Source organism: Podarcis cretensis (assembly GCF_951804945.1).
Source record: "Podarcis cretensis genome assembly, chromosome: 6".
In the NCBI taxonomy this organism is placed as follows: Eukaryota; Metazoa; Chordata; class Lepidosauria; order Squamata; family Lacertidae; genus Podarcis; species Podarcis cretensis.
In genome coordinates this window covers 95,286,503-95,310,845 of record NC_137175.1, presented here as the reverse complement: position 1 = coordinate 95,310,845, position 24,343 = coordinate 95,286,503, and the positions used below count along the sequence as shown (strand labels likewise).

General features: G+C 47.1%; 1 protein-coding gene across 1 annotated transcript in view; it reads left to right on the top strand.

Annotated features, from left to right (window-relative positions):
- The window catches only part of QSOX1 (quiescin sulfhydryl oxidase 1), an 80,049-nt gene that overhangs the window by 34,910 nt on the left and 20,796 nt on the right, over positions 1 to 24,343 (top strand). The window contains exons 3-7 of the mRNA XM_079981335.1: positions 8,675 to 8,723; positions 9,881 to 9,983; positions 13,706 to 13,796; positions 17,668 to 17,813; positions 23,758 to 23,892. Coding sequence (XP_079837461.1) covers positions 8,675 to 8,723; positions 9,881 to 9,983; positions 13,706 to 13,796; positions 17,668 to 17,813; positions 23,758 to 23,892 — 524 coding nt within the window. The remainder of the gene's footprint in view (positions 1 to 8,674; positions 8,724 to 9,880; positions 9,984 to 13,705; positions 13,797 to 17,667; positions 17,814 to 23,757; positions 23,893 to 24,343) is intronic.

Below are 24,343 nucleotides of genomic sequence, written 5' to 3'. Positions count from 1 at the left end.
AACGTAATGAGAGATGGGAGGAGAATTTGTCCTTCTAAATGGACATTCATTTGCTGCCCCTACTGCTTCCAGATAATGGACTCAGATGTAGGGATGCTGCTACAGCAGTTCCACAGGAACGATTGCGCGAGTGTTTTGTGTGTTAGAAGTTAGAACTGGGAACCGGACACGGCCTTAAAAAGCCTGATGCAATTGCACCAACAATGTCTGGTCTCCTTTTGTGCAGTACCTTGCCTCTCACCCTCTTTCTGTGTTTATTGTCAAGCCCCCAAGCCAGGCTCATTCCTGGCTTGACTACATTGCTGGGTAGGAATAATTAGTGTCTTTAGAAAACCTTGGGATAAGTGCCAAAACCTCACCAGAAAATGGTTAGGCTTGAAATGAATTGTTCCCAGCTCTCGTAAGGGAAGAATGTTCCTCAGATGCACACTCATTAGCATTTATATGGTCCTTTTCCTCGGGGCATGAAGATTTTCACAGTATTTGAGCTGCTCTTGCAACATTATTGTAAGGTAAGCCATAGCGCATTTGGAGCAAGCTTTCGGGAACAATGGCTTGCATAGTTAAAGCTGTTTTCAAGAAGGAGGTGAGATTTGAACTGGGAACCATCCAGTTCTGGACTCGTGCTCATAACTGCTATGATGATTTGATGGAGCTGTGTGATCTATCCCGGAGCCATGTAGTGGAATCCATTGAAAGGAAAGTTAGGGCAGCCCCAAGGAATTCAGGCACAGAGAAACCATGGCTAGTCTAATGGCATACTAAGATTATCAAGAAATAGATGCAATGCATCCATCTTAGTGTGCCATTAGAATAGCCATAGTTTCTCTCCGCCCAGAAACTCTCCTTTCTACATGGGCTGTGTGGGGTAGCAATCCCTTCCCTAACCTTCCGGCAACATTATATGACACACGCCAGGGATGTGTGTCAATAGGTAGGGTTGTTCTGTATTAAACCTGGAATGCATTGGTGCACAAAAACGCAACCGTTGGCCTTCAGGGAAGAACCCGGGAACCTCCATTTCCATCTACAGCATGTAAAGTACAGTCATACCTTGGGTTGAAGTAACTTCAGGTTAAGCATTTTTGGGTTGCGCTCCGTTACTTCCAGGTTTCTCCGCTCATGCATGCGCAGACGCTCAAAATGATGCCACGCGCATGCGCAGAAGTGGCAAATCGCGACCCATGGGCGCGGGTTGCATTCGCTTCAGGATTCGAACGGGGCTCTGGAACGGATCCCGTTCGCATCCAGAGGTACCACTGTAAACCATGAGCTCTCAGCCCTCGCGATTACGGAACGGAACCATAAAAATTCCTGGGAATTTCTGCTAAAGAGCTAGGTGGCTTTTCAAGGTGGAACCCTCGGTGGAAAGAAATGCTCCCCACTCCAGTGTAAAGCTCACCCCCTCCATTCCCACAGTGTGGGGTGCAACTTGCCGCATGTCTTGACATTATAAAGCTGCTTTGTTTTCTAGCCAGCAGGAGACAGTGTTTCTGTCTGGGGTTGCAGCAGTCAGTGAGAAAAGGGACCCATCGCCCAGTGTGACCTGGGAGGGTGATGGTTGGGACTTGACAGGTCTTCTATAAACCTGCCACTTTAGCACGATTTTAATCTAATGACACATTAGATTCCCTGGGAGAGGCTTAAGGCCAACAGTGTGACGCGGTAGCTAAAAAGCCAATGCAATTCTGGGCTGCATCAATAGGAGTATAGCATCTAGATCAAGGGAAGTAATAGTGCCACTGTATTCTGCTCTGGTCAGACCTCACCTGGAGTACTGTGTCCAGTTCTGGGCACCACAGTTCAAGAAGGACACTGACAAACTGGAACGTGTCCAGAGGAGGGCAACCAAAATGGTCAAAGGCCTGGAAACGATGCCTTATGAAGAACGGCTAATGGAGCTGGGCATGTTTAGCCTGGAGAAGAGGAGGTTAAGGGGTGATATGATAGCCATGTTCAAATATATAAAAGGGTGTCACATAGAGGAGGGAGAAAGGTTGTTTTCTGCTGCTCCAGAGAAGCGGACACGGAGCAATGGTTCCAAACTACAAGAAAGAAGATTCCACCTAAACATTAGGAAGAACTTCCTGACAGTAAGAGCTGTTCGACAGTGGAATTTGCTGCCAAGGAGTGTGGTGGAGTCTCCTTCTTTGGAGGTCTTTAAGCAGAGGCTTGACAACCATATGTCAGGAGTGCTCTGATGGTGTTTCCTGCTTGGCAGGGGGTTGGACTCGATGGCCCTTGTGGTTTCTTCCAACTCTATGATTCTATGATTCTAAGGCCAAACTAGATATAGCTCAGGACATAGGCGCCAATTCCTAGGGGCCAATGCAGTCTCGCGCCCCCCCCCATGTATTTTTTTAGGGACCAGAGGCAAATGGCAACTTAGGAGGGTGGGGACTGATAATAAGAGGGTGGAAGACACTCGTCCCCCAGTGCTGGCACCTAGACCCATCAGAGGAGTGTTAAATGATTAAATTCAACATCTCTTTAAGTTATATACATTTTTTTTAAGTGCAGGAGACCCTATTCAGAGATCTCCAGCATTAGTTTTCCAGACATGCCTCCCTCCCTCTCTCCCACTTGCAAATGCTTTTATTCTGCCGCATGCTAGAAGCCTTCTAAGATCTCCGGGGAAACCTGCTGATGTGGCACTGACCTCCGCTTTCCCTTTCGCTCACGCATTGTCTACTCCTGCAAACAGATTTCAGGGCCAGCCCATTAAACAAACATTGACTTGGATACCTTGAGGCAGGTAGGAAGTAAACGCACAGCTGGCAGGGAAAGCTTGAGGATGGAGCGAAAGCTGAACGAACCACATAACAGACAGCAATAAGGGAGCAGAATAAACTGTCACCCAGGGAGGGCAGTCAAGGAGACCTCACTGAGCTGACAATATTTCCCACAAAACAAACCATTTTCTGTAAGGGAAGAGCTAGCAAATGTAACGATTACCTTCCTTGATCGGACCAAAGCATTTCGTTTCCAAGGTAATCGCTTGGAGCGTGGGCTGTAGCGTCTGCTTTCGATGCTGCAGGTAGGGTCCAGGTAGAGCCCAGGTAGAGCCTCTACCTGAAGCCCTGGAAAGAGCTGCTGCTTGTCAGTCTAGCCCAGAGGTCGCTAGCCTGCTGCTCTCCAAATGCTGTTGAACTACTACTCCCATCAGGCCCTGCCAGCATAGCCCAATGGCCAGGGTTGCTCGTCAGCAACACCTGGGAGGGCTGCAGGTTAGACCACAGTACTGGTCCGGACCGCAGTGAGATGGATGGGTTGGGAAGCAAGCCTCTTCCTGTGTTCCTAGGCCTAATAGGGCAAGAGCAGATACAGTGGTGCCTCGCAAGACGAAAAGAATCTGTTTCGCGATTCTGTTCGTCTAGCGGTTTTTTCATCTTGCGAAGCAAGCCCATTGACGGCTTAGCGGATTAGCGCTATTAGCGGCTTAGCGGCTTTTAGTGGCTTATCGGCTTAGCGGATCAGCTGATAAGCGGCTTAGCGGCTTAGAAAAAAGGGGGGGAAAGGGAAAAAAATCCGCAGGAACTCGCAAGACATTTTCGTCTTGCGAAGCAAGCCCATAGGGAAATTCGTTTTGCGAAGCGCCTCCAAAACGGAAAACCCTTTCGTCTAGTGGGTTTTCCGTCTTGCAAGGCGTTCGTCTTGCGGGGCACCACTGTAACCTGTGGCCTCAGGCCTAATTCAGTAGGGGCATGGAGGGAAGCCCAAATGCAAGCAAGCAGTTTGGGCAACTGTCAAGAGCAGTTGGCCCTTTCCCCGGAAGCCTGAGTGTGAGAGAAGTGGGTTGCAGAAAAGGAGAAAGGATGGCCCAGCCCTCTCTTGGTTTTGGTCCTCTCTGCTGCTACCACGAAGCCCTTGATAGCTCACCCCTCGACAGATACCATGCCCCACAACAACACTTTACCCACGCGCAGCTCCCAGCAAATGTCACTAACTGCCTTCAGCAGTTTAGGCAGAAGGCTCAGGTTTGTGTGTAATCCTAGTACAGTGGTACCTCAGGTTACATACGCTTCAGGTTACAGACTCCGCTAACCCAGAAATAGTACCTCGGGTTAAGAACTTTGCTTCAGGATGAGAACAGAAATTGTGCTCCGGCGGTGCGGCAGCAGCAGGAGGCCCCATTAGCTAAAGTGGTGCTTCAGGTTAAGAACAGTTTCAGGTTAAGAAAGGAGCTCCAGAACTAATTAAGTACTTAACCCGAGGTACCACTGTAATCCCGGAAGGGAGAAAAGTGAAGGCAAGCACTATTGTTAAAATTCTTTATGTATGGTTTCAATATGTAGGGGCTGCAATATTCTGCCCCCTATTGTTGTTGTTGTTGTTGTTGTTGTTGTTGTTGTTGTTGTTGTTGTTATTGTTATGCTTTAACAGAGTTCTTTGGATATTCTCTCCCCCCTATTATTATTATTATTATTATTATGCTTTAACAGAGTTCTTTGGAGATGAAGGTTTCTCAAAATGTGCTTTGTTTGAAAATTTGACTGGGGAGATGAATAGGCGAAGAAGCCCCCTTTCAATCTTCTCTGTCTTTCTGGGGCCTCCACTGAGCACTCAGACAGGATCTGTGAGGGATCCTCTCAGTTTGTGCTGCTGCTTAAATATGTGGGGAGAAAGGAACTCAGCTTTGGAGTTCCTTCGATTGTGTGCCTCTAGACGTGCAGTGTTTGTAGCTACAAGCTCTGTTTGTTCACTGGGACCTTTGCCAGGAGTTAGACTGCCAAGCGGATTTATTCCCCCCCTGCCTCCCTTTTGGCTCTGAGAGTTTTTGTTCTCTCTCTTTCTCTGTATTGTTTGTTTTTCCCCTTTTTTGTGACGCCTAATCAGCCTGTGCCTAGAACCTCCGAGGCAGGATTCCTGCAGCGCTGGAGGAGTGTACAAAAAAAGAAAGGAAGATCTCCCTTATCTCGGACTGCTTGTTCCTTTCTGAAGGTCTGGGAGCACTGGCTGTCCTAGATTAGCCGCACTTGACAAAATTCCCACAGCGAGGCTGAGGGCAAAGGCTGGTCACAGCCCATGCCTCTCGGGTGAGGTTGCCTGTTCACAGCTCAGAGCTTGCAAGATTTTACTGATTGTGGTTGCCAGCCCTTCCACGTTTAGGTAAAAAGGTAACCTCTGGATGGTTATGTTATAAGAAAAATACCTCTAATTCCCTTGTGGGGTATCCAGAGCTCATAGAATCCTAGAGTTGGAAGAGACCACAAGGGCCATCGAGTCCAACCCCCTGCCAAGCAGGAAACACCATCAGAGCACTCCTGACATTTGGTTGTCAAGCCTCTGCTTAAAGACCTCCAAAGAAGGAGACTCCACCACACTCCTTGGCAGCAAATTCCACTGTCAAACAGCTCTTACTGTCAGGAAGTTCTTCCTAATGTTTAGGTGGAATCTTCTTTCTTGTAGTTTGGATCCATTGCTCCGTGTCCGCTTCTCTGGAGCAGCAGAAAACAATCTTTCTCCCTCCTCTATGTGACATCCTTTTATATATTTGAACATGGCTATCATATCACCCCCTAACCTCCTCTTCTCCAGGAGATCTCTGTCGGTCGGAGAGAAAGCAAAGTGGCTAGTAAGCTTGATCTTTATTAAAGGAAATAAACGGTTGCAACAGGGTACCCGCTCATGTGATAGGAATTTTGAGGTCTTAGATATATGTTAAATGTTCATAAGTGTACCAACCAAGCACGTACATAGATCAGCACAGGAAGACCGAACTGAAACCATTTTGATTCCAAAAATGACCAAATGTTTTCTCTGCAAGGTCAAAGGAAAATGGAAAAGCCTCCCCATTGTTTTTTCCTTTACATATCCTGTCTTAAGGGCACATTTAAGATATGAATAGGGTGTGAGCCTGTGACCTGGCTCAGGAACTAAGTATTTATCATTACAAAAGACTGGCCAGGCTCCCCAGGCAATCCAATCAAGCGACCATTAAACAAATAACCTGGCAGACAGGAGGTAAACAAAGCACTCAGATTTCCGCTGTAGGCCGCCCTTTCTGTGATGTAGGTATAATGTATCTGGGGTGGTGGTCTTGAGCTACACCCCTTCTGTGATGTATGTATGATGTTTCTGGGGGCGGTCTTGGACTCCAGGGAGGGAATTTAAAATGTCTGTATAAGGGCAGGCACACTTTTGTTCTGGGTTCTTCCTCCCTCCTGCGTGTGAGGGGAGCACCTTGTTGCAACAGATCAATAAAGATCAGGCTTACTAGCTGCTTTGCTTCTCAATATACTCTGGTTGGCCTCTGTTATTTTCTCCTACCAATAGGGAACCTATGTAAGGACTCTATATGGGCTCTTGGATACCCCATATGGGGGGAAAGGCAGATTTATTCGTTTACAACACTCACCACACGCAGGAGGGTGCAGAACACCTAACAATGGTGCACAAGCCCTTATAAAGACTTTTGAAATTGCCCACCCTGTAGCCCAAGGACCCCCCCAAACATACATCACAGATAATAATAATAATAATAATAATAATAATAATAATAATAATAATTTATTATTTATACCCCGCCCATCTGGCTGAGTTTCCCCAGCCACTCTGGGCGGCTCCCAATCAGTGTTAAAAACAATACAGCATTACATATTAAAAACTTCCCAGAAGGAGAGGCCTCCAGCAGAATCTCCTGTCTGACTGATAATGCCTTACTTGATTGCATTTTCTGGGTAGGCTGACCATTCCTTTGAGAAGGTAAATACTTTAGTTCCTGAATCTCTTACGCATATTGATAGTTTGCTCAGCTTAACATGTACTTGCCAGACTGTATTTGAAAAGGGAGAAACACTCTGTCCCAGCTCCTGCCACCCTAGGAAGTTTAAAAGCATGTCAGTGCAAGTAGATAAATAGGTACTGTTGCAGCGGGAAGGTACATGGTGTTTCTGTTGAGTGTTCTGTTGTACCAGAAGCAGTTTAGTCCTGCTGGCCACATGACCCAGAAAGCCGTCTGTGGACAAACGCCGGCTCCCTCGGCCTGAAAGCGAGATGAGTGCCACAACCCATAGTCGCCTTTGACTGGACTTAACCGTCCAGGGGTCCTTTACCTTTTTGAAAAGTGACATGTAAGCCCCTCCAGTCCAAAGACAACCAGAAAGCTTTCCCCATTTTCTTCCTCCTTGCAGAGAAATATTTGAGGTCAATTTGGGAGAGTCAAAATGGCTTCAGGATTGTTCGGACAGGTGGTTTATATACTTATGTATGTGTTTGCCTTGTACATTTATGAACATTTATTCTATATTTGAGACCTTAGACTTATTATAAAAGTTAAAGGTAAAGGTAAAGGTACCCCTGCCCGTATGGGCCAGTCTTGACAGACTCTGGGGTTGTGCGCCCATCTCACTTAAGAGGCCAGGGGCCAGCGCTGTCCGGAGACACTTCCGGTTCACGTGGCCAGCGTGACATCGCTGCTCTGGCGAGCCAGAGCCGCACACGGAAACGCCGTTTACCTTCCCGCTGGTAAGCGGTCCCTATTTATCTACTTGCACCCAGAGGTGCTTTCGAACTGCTAGGTTGGCAGGCCCTGGGACTGAGCAGCGGGAGCGCACCCCGCCGCAGGGATTCGAACCGCCGACCTTTCGATCGGCAAGTCCTAGGCGCTGAGGCTTTAACCCACAGCGCCACCTGCGTCCCACTTATTATAAAAGTTAAGTCCCATCAAAGGTGACTATGGGGTTGTGGCGCTCATCTCACTTTTCGGGCCAAGGGAGCCGGCGTTTGTTTGCAGACAGCTTTCCGGGTCGTGTGGCCAGCGTGACTAAACCGCTTCTGGCACAACAAGACACCCTGACAAGTGCCAGAGCACACGGAAACACCATTAGGTTTCCCGAAGGCCTGCTTGGCTTGGCGGGTTGAGATGGTCTGCTTTAACGGATCTGCTGCAGCTGCAGAACAGGTTGGGCTCAGTTCCTCGCACGCTTGCTCCTTCTCTTTCCCTTTGCCAATCCTTCCTTCCCATTTGCCAAAGCAAACTGTGTGCTCTCGCGTTGCTCAGTGGCAGTTGGAGCAGGGTTTTGGAAAGCAGGAGTTTCGCCATCTCATTTTGCAACGCTTGATATTTCGTTCTGTATTCAGTGGTTTTGCAAAACCAATCGCTAGCAGTCAAACGGCATACCACCAAATTGCAATCTAAACTCTACCCAACCCCAGCCACCAATCCATTGGCATGTACAAACAGCAGCACAACGTATCCACATTATATACTATACACATACTCCAACATGCAGTGCTCTCGCAGAAAAGTGAAATGGGGGCAGGCGAAATTGAGGAACTTCTCTTTTCTGGGGAAAAGGAAGAGGGACCCAATTTGCTGTTCTCGGGGGTGGAATCTGATAGTCTTTCATAATACAGCTCCCTGTGCGAGGCCAAAATTTGGTGACCTCAAATGGATCTTCTCAATTACGGACCTTCTCCATTTTGCACCCCCTTGGCTTGGCACCCTGTGGCGGGCAAGGAACGCCTGCCCCACGTTGCTTTTCTTCTCCAAAATGTCCAGGGATTGGCTGCACTCATCCTCTTTTCCAGCTTATCTGCTTAAGAGGCGGGTGATCTCACCAGGTTTCAGCCTTACAACTCAGCCATTTAGGCAATTGGAGGCAGAGTAACAGACTTGACAGAAGCGACTCTTTAAAAGCAAAACCTAACCGTAGGGTCTCTTTCCTTCCAGTTTTTCAAGGCGTTCTCCACGAAGCCCGAGGATGGCGTCAGACTTCACCGTACGTATCCTGAAGTCAATTCCTACCTAAGCTAGAAGCAAGAAGTTATGGCTGGAGTTTAGTTTATTAGGCTGGACCTGCCTAGAGAGGGGTACCCACTCACCACCCTCCAAGCTCATGAATCAGAAGGCTTATGGAGGAATTATAGGGTGGTGGTGGTCATCCTCCATAAAATGTCTCCTAGGTCGTTGATGGGTGTGGCACAATCCCTTTGAACTTTCCCACCCTTTCCCCTCTGTGATGTCTCTTAATTTGACCAGGAAATGTCAACATGTCCCTCATCTCACAATCAGCAGCGTGAGACCAATTCCACACTTTCATTTTCATTTTTGTCTCAGGATTTATATCCCCCTCCAAATCAAACTTGAGATGGGGCTTCTTTGTCTCCCTGTGTTTCTAGGCAGATTAATGCTTTTCCTGGAAGTCCTTCACTCTCGTACTGGGCCTGTGTGTCTGAAGGCACACACATAATCATAATCAAGAATCCCATAATCAAGAAAAGAAAAGCACCCAATAGGCCCTGGCTCATAGCTGTCACCTTTTCCCTTTTTTTAGGGGAAATTCCCTTATTCCGAATAGGATTCCTCGCAAGTAAAGGGAAAAGTTGACAGCTATGCGCTGGCTGCTTCCATTTGAACCAAAGGGAGGATCGCGCGCCTGTTCTTCCTCACCTGCGGAAGGTTCATTATTGCAGGGTTTGAGAAATTCTGCGTGAGGAAAGTCTCCAAAATGATTCATGCTTTCTGGAAAGGGAATCCCCATTCAGGCACGAAGACCGAAGATTGCACTTTGGAAAAAAGATAGTATCTGTCTGACATGAACCACGTAGGAGTTAAGTTGGGAGTGGCTCCCTGGCTTTTGTCTAGATCTAAGCGTAGGGCTGTGCATATGGGTGGCAGCCTGGCACAAGGTTTATCTTGTATCCAGGCAGCATTTATTTCGTCTCGAGATTCCCAGGCCCAGGTTGCTTCCTGCCACCGAAAGGTAGAGTAAGGAGAAGGCCTGACTTTGAGTAACGCCATCCCATAATGGTCCCAATGAATCCGACATGAGAGAAGCTGCTGTTGTGCATTTCCTAGGATATGGCAGGTGCATGTAGGCTGGTGCAGAGCTCCTGGCCTGAATTGTGACCCTGATATGCTTTCTTCCTTGTACAGATAAAAGAGACGACATTCGGAGCCTCACAGAGTCCATCATCACCTCAATAGAGAGCCATGAAGACCAGTGGCCTCCCGCTTGCCCACCACTGGAGCCAATTAGGTAATTTGGGTGGAGAATGCATCATAGCATGAAAAACAATTATAGCAATGCAAAGCCTAGTATGGGCTTTCCCAGACTTGTGAGTTCACTCACCCTTTGCAAAATTTCCATTGACTCCCTCTTAGAGGGGTAAACTGAATAAAGTCGAGAAATATCAGTATCCAATTGGCGTTTATTAATCCCTATTACAGAGGTGCCTCGCAAGACGAAATTAATCCGTTCCGCGATTCTCTTCGTCTAGCGGTTTTTTCGTCTTGCTAAGCAAGCCCATTGACAGCTTAGCGGGTTAGCGCTATTAGCGGCTTTTAGCGGCTTAGCGGATCAGCTGATAAGCGGCTTAGGAAAAGGGGGGGGAGGGGGAAAAAAACGCAGGAACTCGCAAGACATTTTCGTCTTGCGAAGCAAGCCCATAGGAAATTCGTTTTGCGAAGCACCTCCAAAACGGAAAACCCTTTCGTCTAGCGGGTTTTCCGTCTTGCGAGGCGTTCGTCTTGCGGGGCACAACTGTACTAGGAATCATAAAATGTAAAAAGTAAGGGAGGCAGCTCTAATGATACCATGCTTCTTCACCTCTGTGCTGAGATGGCTGCACCTGATGCGCTTTAACAAATGTATAAGGACTGGGGTTGTGACTTTGAGAATATTGTTGTATTGTGGAATCTTAGGATCAAATACAGAGGTTCCTCATTGACAAGGGAGGTCCAGTCTGGACACCCATGCCCCTTAACTCTGAAGCTTATAGTTTCTATTTTTTTTACATGCTATACCCTGTAAACTTATTTCTACCCCAGGTACTTTTTACCCCCTTTCAGACCCCCTAGGTCTCCATTCACCCCCTGCACAGTCCAAGCAACCCCAGGGGCTCAATATCAAGCACTTTGGGAAACCTTGTCCTGGTATGTTTAACAGCAGCAGCAAGGCTCTACTATCTGGGATGCTTCTAACATTTCTATGTCAAGCAGGTTTTTATACCTTAAGAAGAAAGAGAATCAATTTCAGATTCAAGACTTTGAGGCCAGGGGATTACATCTGTTAATCAACCCCCCACAAACCTCCCAAATTTCAACCCATTTATCTTGACTCACCCATGTGGGGAAAGAAGCAGTAATGGGAGCTATGACACAGTTTCTGTATATTTAGGTTCTTGAACTTTCCCACATGGGGACAATAACTGCCTCAGAAGCTGCTGTTTACCAAAGGCCCATGTGCCTTTTGAATACAACTGGAAACGGGACGTCTTAATTGCTGCATATTCCACATGTGAGCTGAAGTAACAACTAGGAGGAGAGTTGTTGTTCTTTTCCATCCATCCATCCATCTATCCATCCATCCAATTCCCCGCCTTTTCCCCAGACAGGGACTCAAGGCAGCTTGCAGCTATAGACATAGAAAGAAAAAAATCTTTAAGAACCATAAGTGAAACACTTATGGAATCAAAACTGTATATGAATATATATGATCTATTAGAAACATACAGATAATTGCAATAAAAACAGCACCAGCCCTTTCATTAAAAAGGAGTTAGTTCTCAAAAGACTTCCTGCTTGGTGTGTGCGACTGAATGTTAGGCATAGGTATTGCTGCAATTTAGGGTTGGCTTCCGGGTAACATTCCACGATGGTGTTTTGAAATGTACACACACAGAGAGAGATATGTAGATATAGATAGCTTACGTACCGTATATACTCGAGTATAAGCCGACTTTTTCAGCACATTTTTTATGCTGGAAAAGCCCCCCTTGGCTTATACTCAAGTGAGGGTCCCTGGCAGTGGCGGCAGAGGAGGAACGAGCAGCCTGAAAGCAGCCCTTTCAGCAACACCCTAGGTAGGCAGGGGGACGGGAGGAGCTGGGGGGGGGGGAGAGAGAGAGAAGCCCCCTCTACCATGTGCACATGTGCATGCACACACATGCACTCTAGCCCACCAGGAGGTTTGTGGTGTGATGAACCGGCTTATACTCGAGTCAATAAGTTTCCCCAGTTTTTTGTGGTAAAATTATGTGCCTCGGGTTGGCTTATACTCGAGTATATACGGTATTTCATTGATGGCTTCAGCTCCCTTCCTGCAATCGGCTCCCAATGAATCTGACTTCGTGCTGGCTTATAGAATTATAGAGGGTCATTTAGTCCAACCCCCTGCAATGCAGAAATATTTTGCCCAATGTGGGGCTCGAACCCACAGCCCTGAATTAAGAGTCTCGTGACTGCTCTAGCTGTGCAAAAGGTGGGAGGTTTCTCCAGTGCTTTTCCCCCCCTGGGGGACGCAGGGATACGCATACCCATAAACAGGGCCTAAACCCTGATTGAAATGGATCTAGAAAACCCGTTTCCACCGAGAGTGCCTGGATCTGGCCCATGACCAAAAATTAAAACAATAAAACCAGATAAAGGAAAGAGCAGGAAATATTTCAAAACGAGAAGCGGAATCAAGTGTCCACATACTGAAAGCCACACAGAACAGAAGTGTGCTTCACTGGCGTGGGAAAGTAAACGGCATTTGTTCATCGATGACTGTCAAGCCTTTGTTTTAGTGTTACCTGCTCCAGGCTGTTGAACTCCAAATAGCTGAGCAGTTCAGTTCCAGAATGCTGCAGCTTCCTGTTCCAGTCCTTCTTTGTGCATCTTAAGTGATTAGTCTTCAGTTCAAGCTTATGCGTTTGGTCTGGAGATACAATTATCCACTCAGAGTACATGCGCTGATGTTCCATTCATCTCCTGCAAGGAAATGGGTGATTAGAGGAACTGACCTGTTAACAGAGTGGAGCTATGCATGTTTTAGAAGTCTTAGGGCTCACAAACTCAGAGCATGATTCTAACTTGCCCAAGCTGGATAGAGCGTTTGGAGAGGCTGGCTTCTAACAATTATTTACCGTTTACCAAAGCATCTAATAACTATCCGGTTTTCAGAAAATGGTCGGTTTCTAGGGAAATGGTTCGCAAGCCATCTTGAGGCTTTCACACATCACGTAAGCAGACCAGAATCGCCACCGCCTGCGGCTAATTTTATTTATTTTAATAAAGTATTCATCATCCGCCAATCTCATAAAAAGATCAGGGTGCCACAACACAACTCTCTCTCACACACACAATAAAACATAAAGCACCATTAACAACAGTACAAAGCAATCATTAAAAGGACTTAAATTATAAAAAGGTCCCCAAGAGATGCCTGAAAATCAGTATCAGGGGTGTCTTTTGTGGCTTTAGAAATCATAGCACTGACTCTTAGGCAATGGAGATGTAAGAGGACATATTTCTTCATTGCAAGGGGTTATCATGAATTCATATCATGAGTCTATGATATTATGGAGGAAGAGAATTCTGCACTATTTTGGGTTGCAGCTCCATATCTCTTGTAATGTATAATTCCACCCTGGCAGGCCCAGGCAACAGCTGTGAAGCCTTTTGCACCACTGATCTCCACGTCAAGAAAACAACAACGAACCACCTGCTAGATTTCTGCATTGGGCTGCTCTCTTAAGAACACAAAAATAGGATTGGTAAAGAAAAGGTGTCAACCCAACCATCCCATAATAATCCCTCACAGGGCCATAGATCCAGTTAGATTAAAGGATAGGTGCTGTTCCATACTGTGCCCAGGGGGAAAAATCTGAGCATCCAACGGCGGGGAAGTTGAGATTTCTGAATCTGAGTGAAATAATTGTTTGCCCTGTACTTAAAGCAGAGTTGCTCAGCGTGTGTGTTCCTCTTTGTCTTTTGCAGTGCGGCAGAACTTCACGACTTCTTCCACACCAACAACGTGACTTATTTGGCCCTGATATTTGAAAAGGAGGACTCCTTTTTGGGCAGAGAGGTGACTCGTAATTGACTGGTTGACAATCTATGTATGCATTGCAGCAGCCTAGCTTTAGAGAAGCGGGTCCTTCGCTCTTTTCTGCTGCAAATGGCCCCCTGCAGGTCTGCATGGAAATATGGGGTGACTTTTTCTTTTTTAAAAAGTTGTTTATTAATTATATGGAACTACACAAGATGTCCCTTATCACAGAGCCTCTGGGAATGTTTGGCAGTCCTTCATGCCTTTTCCTGCTCAGGCATCACTGGAAAGTGGAGCCAACATAAAACCAACTGGATCTTCTCTCCCTTTTGTAACAGAATGGAAAATTGGAGATAACTGCATTGAGTGGGCATGCTTGGCACAAAATAGTCTAGCTGTCACTGTACCCCCAAAGCCCTGAATCTAACTCTCCTTTTTTGTTGAGCCTTCCCTTGTGGGTTTTCCACCTTTCCCCCCATTATGTTTTCTGCCTCTTTGGGGTCCAGGTCCCTCACCTAGTTACACACACAAACACACACATTCCCTCCTTTACAATCAGAGGTATACCTAGTGGTTGGTGTTGCGGTAAAGTGGTGTGTGTGTGTTTGTGTGTGTGTGTGTGTGTGTGTGTAACAAATGCACAAGGGACACCTTTGTCTGCAACTGACAAATAGGAAAGATACACTTGGGCAGGAAGCCTGAACGATGCTTTCTTTTGGCTAGCATATTTCACTCCATGCTAGAAGGAAGTGTTTTGGTTGCTTCACAATACTTCTTGTTTCTTCAAGAGCATTAAGAGTAATCCCCTTTGCAAACTGTACGATTAGCAAAAGCAAACATGGATTAAGCAAAACAACAGGGTCTTGTACTTTCACAAGGAGCTGCTTCAGCATCCTTTTCCTCACAGGCTAAGCTAGAACTTCTGGCTTCAGGTCAGACCCAGGCAAGCCAAGTCACACAGGCCTTTTATACCAAAATAATATAAATGTAGACTATGCAGGTGCCACTGTGGTCTAAACCACTGAGCCTTGGGCTTGCGAACGGAAGGTCAGTGGTTCGAATCCCCACGATGGGGTGAGCTCCCGCTGCTCGGTCCCTGCTCCTGCCAACCTAGCAGTTCGAAAGCACCTCAAAGTGCAAGTAGATAAATAGGTACCGCTCTGGTGGGAAGGTAAATGGCTTTTCTGTGCTTTGCTCTGGTTCGCCAGAAGCGGCTTAGTCATGCTGGCCACATGACCCAGAAAAACTGCCTGCGGACAAATGCTGGCTCCCTTGGCCAGTAAAGTGAGATGGGCGCCGCAACCCCAGAGTCGTCCGTGACTGGACTTAACAGTCAGGGGTCCCTTTACCTTTTTAATATAAATACATGACAAAAGAATCTATCCTTCTACAACACTCCCAAGAGCAGGACCATGATGTGAGAGCTCTGCCTTTTGACTCAAGTCAGCAAGCGGAGAAAAGTACACAAAATTCACCTGCATGTGCGCACAACACACACAAATATCCACACACACACAGCCTCCACTCACCCCAGCTCACTTTCTGAGTCTGTTGATCTCTCCCTTATTTCTCTCTTTTGCAGCTAACTTCCCTGAAGACTAGGGGACGCGGGTGGCGCTGTGGGTAAAACCTCAGCGCCTAGGGCTTGCCGATCGCATGGTCAGCGGTTCGAATCCCCGCGGCGGGGTGAGCTCCCGTCTTTCGGTCCCAGCTCCTGCCCACCTAGCAGTTCGAAAGCACTCTTAAGTGCAAGTAGATAAATAGGTACCGCTTTATAGCGGGAAGGTAAACAGCGTGTGCTGCGCTGGTGCCGGCTTGCCAGAGCAGCTTTGTCACGCTGGCCACGTGACCCGGAAGTGTCTTTGGACAGCGCTGGCCCCCGGCCTCTTAAGTGAGATGGGTGCACAACCCTAGAGTCGGACACGACTGGCCCGCAAGGGCAGGGGTACCTTTACCTTTACCTTCCCTGAAGACTTGGGAGTGGGGGAGGATGAGGAGCAGATAAAGTTAGAAAAGAGATCAGTAAGGGATGTTTAGAGAGACCCCCTTTCATTGTGCATGCACACGGTTTTCAGTGCATGCCAGCTTTCTCTGCCTGCTGGCAGGAAAGCCTTCCAAATTTTGCCCAGGCAGAGCTCTCGCAAGGTAGGTGTAACCTGTAGCCAGGCTGTCAACAGAGCAGTTTTCCATGACTAAGGGATTGGGAGTGTTGCACATATAGTACTGGTAAAGGCGGGCAGATCCCTGGAAAAGAGGTGGGAAGCAAGCATATGGCAAGGAGAATTTCTCATTCCTTTTGTGCATGTACTTAACATTGTTGACTCGCCAGTCCTTTTAGCAGTTTGAAATTCAGCAAAATTACTCACACTGGGCAACTGGTTTCGGAGGCAGCTGGAGTTCCACCCAGTTTGGTTCATGGTTCTGTTGGAGAAGGGCAGGGAAAAAGTGATTCTTCTACAGCTGGCACACCTGTGCCATTCCTGCTTCACCTATACCAGGCACGTCACCTATACCGGTAGATCACTGGACATCTGTGGTAGATCACTGGTAGATCACTGGCTCCCCCCCCAAGAAGCTCAACAATTTGGCTCCCCCCAAAAAAGTTCAACCACAACTGGACTTAACTGTCAGGGATCCCTTTACCTTTACTAATCTTGCAGTAATTGTATTAAGATGACTTCCAGTTAACAATGCCATTGTAGAGCATGAGTGGAGGCCAGAATACGGTAGCAGCCCTGCCCTTTTCCAGAGCCCTATTCAAATGGCACATCTCCTGCACATGCACTCATTGCATGGTGGCGGGAGTGGGCCTGCAGCCCCTACTCGCCCCAACACTGGCAAGTTTGGCGGGGCGTTTGCAAAATCGAGCCTCCGTGTATAGTCTCTCCACGCGATACGGAGCCTTGTACGGTGACGTTTCCCAAATGTTGAATGCGGACGTAGACTTCGCTTTGCAGATATCCTGCCAAGGGCTCAAGATCTGGGATGGTCCAGGTCACAAGCGCCTCTGTTTCCCATTCCACATCTTCTGTGTGTGGAACTCCCTCCCATCAGATGTCAAGGAAATAAACAGCTATCTGACTTTTAGAAGACATCTGAAAGCAGTTTTTAATGTTTGATGTTTTATCGCTTTATTATTATTATTATTAATATTACATTGGGTGCCGCCCAGAGTGGCTGGGGAAACCCAGCCAGATGGGCAGGGTATAAATAAATTATTATTATTATTATTATTATTAGTAGTAGTAGTAGTAGTAGTATTTGTATGGGTGGGGAGAGAGAGCAGGTGCCGTACAGCCAGGGCTTTGGTAAAATATCAACAGCAGAGAAGAGTCCAACAACACTTCTGGAAGAAACAGATTTTTGAGATGGAGGGTTTAGAGGCAGAGGAGAAAAATATATTGTTGCGTCCTGTAATGAATGTATGGGGGTTGCTCGTGCGTAGGTTGCCACCACTCCTGGCTAGGTGGCCTGGTTAAACCTTTCCTGACTGGACAGCCCTTCACTTCGTGGCTGTTCAGTCGCTAGCAGAATCCGTCAGTGGGCGTTTCTTAAACTTCTTCCAGCACAAAAGCTCTTTGACGCCAAGTCTACGCCTACTTTCCCTGCGCGGAAGTCTTCTGCGCAGGGTGGGTGTGGGCAGAGGAGGACCTGTGCTCTCCCCGCTGGTCTCCAGTGAAGAGTCCTGGAGACCCCGCTCCGATTCCCCCAACCGCCCCCCTTTATCCCTGGTGTTACGCTGATTTCCTTCCCCAGCCGATGAGTTCCCTCTCTCCCTGCTTGGCCCTTCTCCGGCATTGCTTGGGAGCCCTGCCTCCACTTCTGGCTCCGATGTCAGTTCCCTGACACGTCCCTCTATTAAAGTCCAACTCTATGCACAACACTAACTAAATGTGGTATCTGGTTTTAGGTCACACTGGACATGCTACAGTTTGAGAACATTGCAGTGAGGCGAGTCGTAAAGAGCAACGAAGAGCTCGTGAGGAGCTTCAACGTTACCACCTTCCCTTCTGGCGTTCTCCTTGTCAAGAACGGCTCGTGCAGCAGCATCCCTGTGTGAGTTGCCGCTCTTACCGTACCTCCTTATCTAGTAATATTCTTTAGCATGCATAAACTCTCTTACGATCCCTATTCATTTTCTTTAAGGCTCCAAATATGACAACAACCTAGTTCACCATACAGTCGCGGATCTTGGGGGGGGGGGAGTCCAAAGAAATACGTACTTATTTGTACCAGTTGTACAACCTGGGAACGCTCTGCATTAATGGTTCTTAAAAGACCAGTGCAAAAGAGTCGGCTGCTCCACAAGCCCCATAGCCATGATTTTGGGTTCTGCTTTAGTAGATTGAATGTTTTGTGTCAGAGGGACTCCGGATTTCTGAACAGTTCTGAATTCAATCATCAGGGTAAGGCCCAGTTCTACCATAGCAATCAATGATGCATGCGGGACAAATTTGCATAAATGTGACTAACATGTTGTGAGCTGCACTGCTTGTTCGTTGGTGTGTGTTTTGAGGGCATGCAGTGATTGTGGGGGGAGGGAGTGCAAGCACTGGAGATGATAGGAGATACAGTAGGGTTACTGGGCATGTTCTTGTGGTCCAGATGGTTGTGTGCTGCCTGTCCTGGCCTTAAAAAGGTAAAGGTAAAGGCACCCCTGACCGTTAGGTCCAGTTGCGAATGACTCTGGTGTTGGAGCGCTCATCTCGCTTTACTGGCCGAGGAAGCCGACGTTTGTCCGCAGACAGTTTTTCCAAGTCATGTGGCCAACATGACTAAGCCGCTTCTGGCGAACCAGAGCAGCGCACGGAAACGTCGTTTACCTTCCCACTGGAGTGGTACCTATTTATCTACTTGCACTTTGACGTGCTTTTGAACTGCTAGGTTGGCAGGAGCTGGGACTGAGCAACAGGAGCGCACCCCATCAGTGGGATTCGAACCGCCGACCTTCCGATCGGCAAGCCCTAGGCTCAGTGATTTAGACCACAGCGCCACCCACATCCCCTGTCCTGGCCTTACCCTTCTGCAATCAATGAAAGTACCAGCTTCTGTGGTTGTGAGCCTCAGCTCTGGCTTTTATGCTTTTATGCTTGGGACTTCACGGCCTAGGACCCTCGTACCTACGGGACCGCCTCTCCCGGTATGCCCCACGGAGACCCTCAAGGTCCATAAATAGCAACACCCTAGTGGTCCCGGGCCCTAAGGAAGTTAGATTAGGTTCAACCAGAGCCAGGGCCTTCTCAACACTGGCTCCGGCCTGGTGGAACGCTCTGCCTCATGAGACCAGGGCCCTGCAGGATCTGATTTCTTTCAGCAGGGCCTGTAAGACAGAGTTGTTCCGCCTGGCCTTTAGCTTGAAGTCAATTTGATTCCCTCCCAATCTTTCTTTTTTCTTTTCCTTTCTCCTCCTGCAATGAGGCTACATTTTAATATTTTGATGTTTCAATATTTTAATGTTGTATTTTAATTTTGTTTTTAAGTTGTATTCATTCAACTTATTTTTATTATTGCTTGTTAGCCGCTTGTTAACCTTGGCTGGGGAGGGCGGGGTATAAATAAAAATTATTAATATTATAATGTTGGTGTGGGTGGCTGTCCAGGGAATGGATGACCCAGGCTTTCAAGGCATCCCAGTTAACCCCTCTGGGGAGTTTCCACTCAGTTGCTACCTAGTTTGAATTATGCTGGAGGAAATAGCATAATTCAAACTAGCAGGGGAGGGTGCAAAATTGGCTAAAATATGTCCATAAATTAAAAAATTGATTATTGCCTCATAAGAAAATTTTAAATAGAGGGTGAATTGAATGGGTGGAGGGGGGGGTTGGAGGAGAGGCAGAAAGAAGAGCTAATTTGTCCATGGCTAGGGGGTGCAATCTGGACGGTTCTGCAAGGGGCGCAAGATCCCCTAGCTATGGCTCTGTTCCCTATACTCCTAGGTTTTGCTCTGTAACAATGATGGTTAGAAATTTGTCAAAGTTCCCCCCGCCACAGGATTCTTTCTCCCGGTTTTTATAACTTTCTTTGTGGGAGGTCACATTTGGTCAACCCGCAAAACAACGAAAGCTATCCAGATTCCTAGATATCCCCTCTTCCGGTCGATCTTTGTGGTAGGACATTGGTTCTGAAGCTCCCTCTGTGCAGATGGGCAGGTCTCTGGCAACTGCATTGCCAAAGGCTGTTCTTAGCCAGATGCTTGGGCATGTCGGGAAAAACATGGGCCGCCCTGCGCTCTGCATGACAGACTCTCCACTGGAGGGAGGATCCTGTTGCATCTGAAGCCAAGAACGGGAATGTCTCTTTGGGTGTTTCTCAAGCATGGATGTCTTCTAGCGATGAAACCAATGAGCAAGGAGGCCTCTCGCTTTATGGAGGGTGTGGAATGTGTCTTGGAATGTTCCTATGGGAAGCACCAGTAGAGCAGCCATTACGGATAGGCAGTTGGACCAGATAATTGCATGTCTGTCCTTCTCTTGCTGTTTTGTCCCACAGCCTCCTACACTAAAACCTACAGAGTCCTCTAAAGTATTTGTCTGCAAGCCTGAGACCTTAGAAAAGCTGGACTATTTGGGCAGAGGAAGCTGGCAGCACCTCACAAGGTTTTTCCAGCCCTACACTGAGATACCAGTGATGGAACCTAGGACCTTCTGCATGCAAAATACACACTTTTGTCACTTAGCTATAGTCCCACCTGAACTGGAAGGCTCTGTGATAAGGCAGTATATTGTAATATGCTTGTTGTCCCAGTGGCCTTGGTAGCTGACACCTGTAGCCAAGGAGCTCTCATTTTCTGTTGTGGATTTCTGTCTTTTTCTCCTTAATGAATTGCAGATTATAAGACTCCACCTAGACTGTGAAGAGGAGCCTTTACTTGATTTATTTTTTGAAGCGTTGAATATAATCAAGCACGGTGTTCCAAGTCTGGCAAGCGACCGGCTCTCGTTTCCTGACCCTCCTCTCACCCAGCTGCTCTGCTCCTCTGCCTGCTTTTCTTGTTGCGGAAAAGTTCATTAGGAGCCATACAATGGCTGGTTCGGAGATGCTGGCGGAGAACAATAGAACCTGGGCTTGGACCCCCTGGTGGATTCTTGCTGCTGAATAGGGCATGAAAATAACAAGCAGATGGTCTCTCCCTCCCTCCCTCCCAGCCCCGCAACCTCCATGCAGTTTGATTGATGTCCACCTGGCAGCGAAGGCATTAGTGCGGCAGGCAAAGGGGCACATGGGCACTCTGTCTTCCTCAGGAATGGGGCTCGGAGAGGAGACGGTTCTGCTCACCCCCTTGCCAAAGAGGGGGGAGCCTCTTCCACGCTTGTTGTAGCTGGCTTCCTAGCTGGTGCACATGGGATTTGCAAGAACAAATCAGGGAGGCGGTGAGCCATGCCGCAGGAGGCTGCCTTTGTTCTTCCATGCCAGCTTCACCCAACAGGAGAGCCATTGTTTTCCTTGCTGGTAGAGGAGAAAATTGTTTGCCTGATGTTGATGTCTCCTGACCTTCTGCTTGCAGGGAGGCACGCGGCTGAGAAAGCAGAGTGGCTGCTGTTGCCTTCTGGGCTTTGTTGCCACTGTCATCGCCTCCCCCCACATGGGTGGGCAGCTTTCCTTTTTTTTATAATAATATTTTTTATAAAATTTTCCAAATATTTTTTAAACATGACACCCATCTTATATATAATACATAAAAACCGACTGGCCATCTTGGCCTGTGACCTTCCCTCTTCCTTGGCTCATGGTTTTCTTATTTATACTCTAATATTGCATTTTGTTATTATTATTATTATTATTATTATTACCCTTGTATCCTATTCTTAAATAAATATTCAATTAAAAATCACCCTTAATAATAAGTGATAAATTTAACCTTATAAAACTTATTGTAACTCTACTAACATAATAATAATAATAATAATAATAATAATAATAATAATAATTTATTTGTACCCCACTCCCATCTGGCTGGGTTTCCCCAGCCACTCTGGGTGGCTTCCAAAGATTAAAAATACATTAAAATGTCACACATTAAAAACTTCCCTGAACAGGGCTGCCTTCAGATGTCTTCTAAATGTCAGGTACTTGTTTATCTCTTTGACATCTGATGGGAGGGCGTTTCACAGGGCAGGTGCCACTACCAAGAAGACCCTTTGCCTGGTTCCTTGTAGCTTTGCTTCTCGCAGTGAGGGAACCGCCAGAAGGCCCTCGGCGCTGGACCTCAGCGTCCGGGCAGAGTGATGGGGGTGGAGACGCTCCTTCAGGTATACTGGACCGAGGCCGTTTAGGGCTTTCAAGGTCAGCACCAACACTTTGAATTGTGCTCGGAAATGTACTGGGAGCCAATGCAGGTCTTTCAAGACGATGTTAATTGTTTACAATTGTCTTTCAAATAGAACGGGCAGGCAGCTTTCCTGCTCATTTCGTTCCGCTTTGGGCTGCGGGCAAAGTCGGGTTTTCTCATCAGGATATTCAGAGCCGCCTCCTGCTCTGTGCCGCCTTGCCTGAAAATGGGTGGCTGGCTGATACGGAGCTTGCTCCCTCTTGCATCCTATGGGGAGGGTGAGATTTATTCCATGGGGAATTCAGTGATAGGGAGAGAGGCAGGGAGACACAGAAAACCTAAGACGGTGGGAAAGAAGTCTAGGCTACAGCTCCCATCGTCTCTGACCATTGGCCAGGGCTGATGTGAGCTAGAGTCAAACAATTCAGGGCCGGGGGGGGGGGGGTGCACGCAGCTTTCAGCGCATAAGGGCACATGGGAGGCAGCATGGGAGGTAAAAGTCAGGTTTGATGTTGCAGAACTGTTAAGACTGGATCAGCCAGCACTATCACAACCACAGTTATTGTTCCAAGGTCCTAGCAACAGCACCTTCTCCTTCTCTCTCTCTTCAAAATAATAATTGTTACTAGTTTTCAGTTACAATCCAATAATAGCCTCATTATAACAATACCAATTTATAATACAGTTATTAAGACCAAATTATATAATTTAGACAAAGTGTGCTAGAATTTATGTTTGATGATTTTCTTTACTTCTGCGTTCCAAAATCTTATTAATTTCAATTATATTCCAGTCCTCATAATAATCCCTTATACAACAACTGCAATATTAGTAACTTCTATTTGTAGTGACACATTAAATGATTTATAAAACTACAAGTGAGGCACTCAGAATTATATCCTTGTTCTTCCTGTGTGTGGCAATTATTCTGTACGTTGTGTTTCTTCCTGTCCTTGTGAAATGTTATGTCTGTCTTTTCCCTGGTTGTTGCTGTTACCCATCATGCCTTGGGCGGAGCTGATATCGCATTGTTGCTCCAGAAATTTCTCCCTCACTCCGTCCCAGATTCCTTGGCCCAACATCTGAAATTTACTTCTGGTAGTGATGTGGAAAAGTTGCAGCTGTGCATGTGTATGGATTAATGATTCAGGGGGGAGCAGTCAGATTGGTTTGCCTTTGCGTGCAAGTTAAACTGATTTTCTGAAACCCGGACTGCTGTGTGATGCCAGGTAGAAGGGCGAAAGTACCCAGGATCTCAGTTGGTCTCTCAAGGTCTGCCCTCCTTCCCACACATGACAATAAGTTACCAAACAATTAAACCCCTGTGTTGCAAACAATTATCAGTAATATCCAAAGCAACACGATGACCAAGTACAACAATGCAATATCAGTATGAACTCTTTATATAATCTATACGGAACAGAAATCTTATAAATCTCTGAAAGTCACAAAATGTGCACTCTTGGTGGATTCTCTTAAAACATAGAACCAAAGGTCAGATACTTATCTGGTGAAAACAAGCCGTAAAGCTTTGTTTTATGATGTCCAACACTGCCGAAGTGGTCTGTAAACAGAGGTAGTGAACAGTGATTCTGGATATACCCACTGTTAAGTGGAATTCTTCTTCAGCACAGCAGAAGGATACAGAAATGCTGTGTGATGCCAGGTGGAAGGGTGAAAGGACCCATGATCTCAGTTGGTATCTCAAGGTCTGCTTTCCTTTCCACGCAGGCATGTTGACTCGAGACCACTTTACACAGACTTCCTGAAGAAACTGCCTGGGGTTGTTAGAGGAGACACCTTCAAGCCCACTGTTCTGCCACCTGTACCACCTACTACACCTGGGCCCTGGAAGGTGATAGACAGGTGAGAACCACCTTTGATGCTTCCAGTTCTTCTGCTCTTTCTTCTCGCTCGGCACTGCTTTGTTTTTGCAGCACCTCCATCACTTCGTGGCTTATGAAGGCCCTGTCAGGGTTCGGCATCACAAGCTCATTAGCCGAGGGCCCTTCCTTTACAACACTGTAGCTCTGTTGAATACAGTGGAAGCTCAGGTCGCGAACGCGATCCGATGCCTGTTCGCAACCCACACAGTTCGCAACTGGCAGCGTTCGCAACCCGCAGCTGCACGTCTGCGCACGTGCGGGTTGCGATTCGGTGCTTCTGCGCATGCGCGAAGTGCAGTTTAACACTTCTGAGCTTGCATGACCGCCGAAACCCGGAGGTAACCCATTCCGGTACTTCCGGGTTTCAGATAAAGTAGCCTTACGGTGCCCCTAATTTTTGAAAACTCCCTCCAGAAAATGTCAATTAAGTG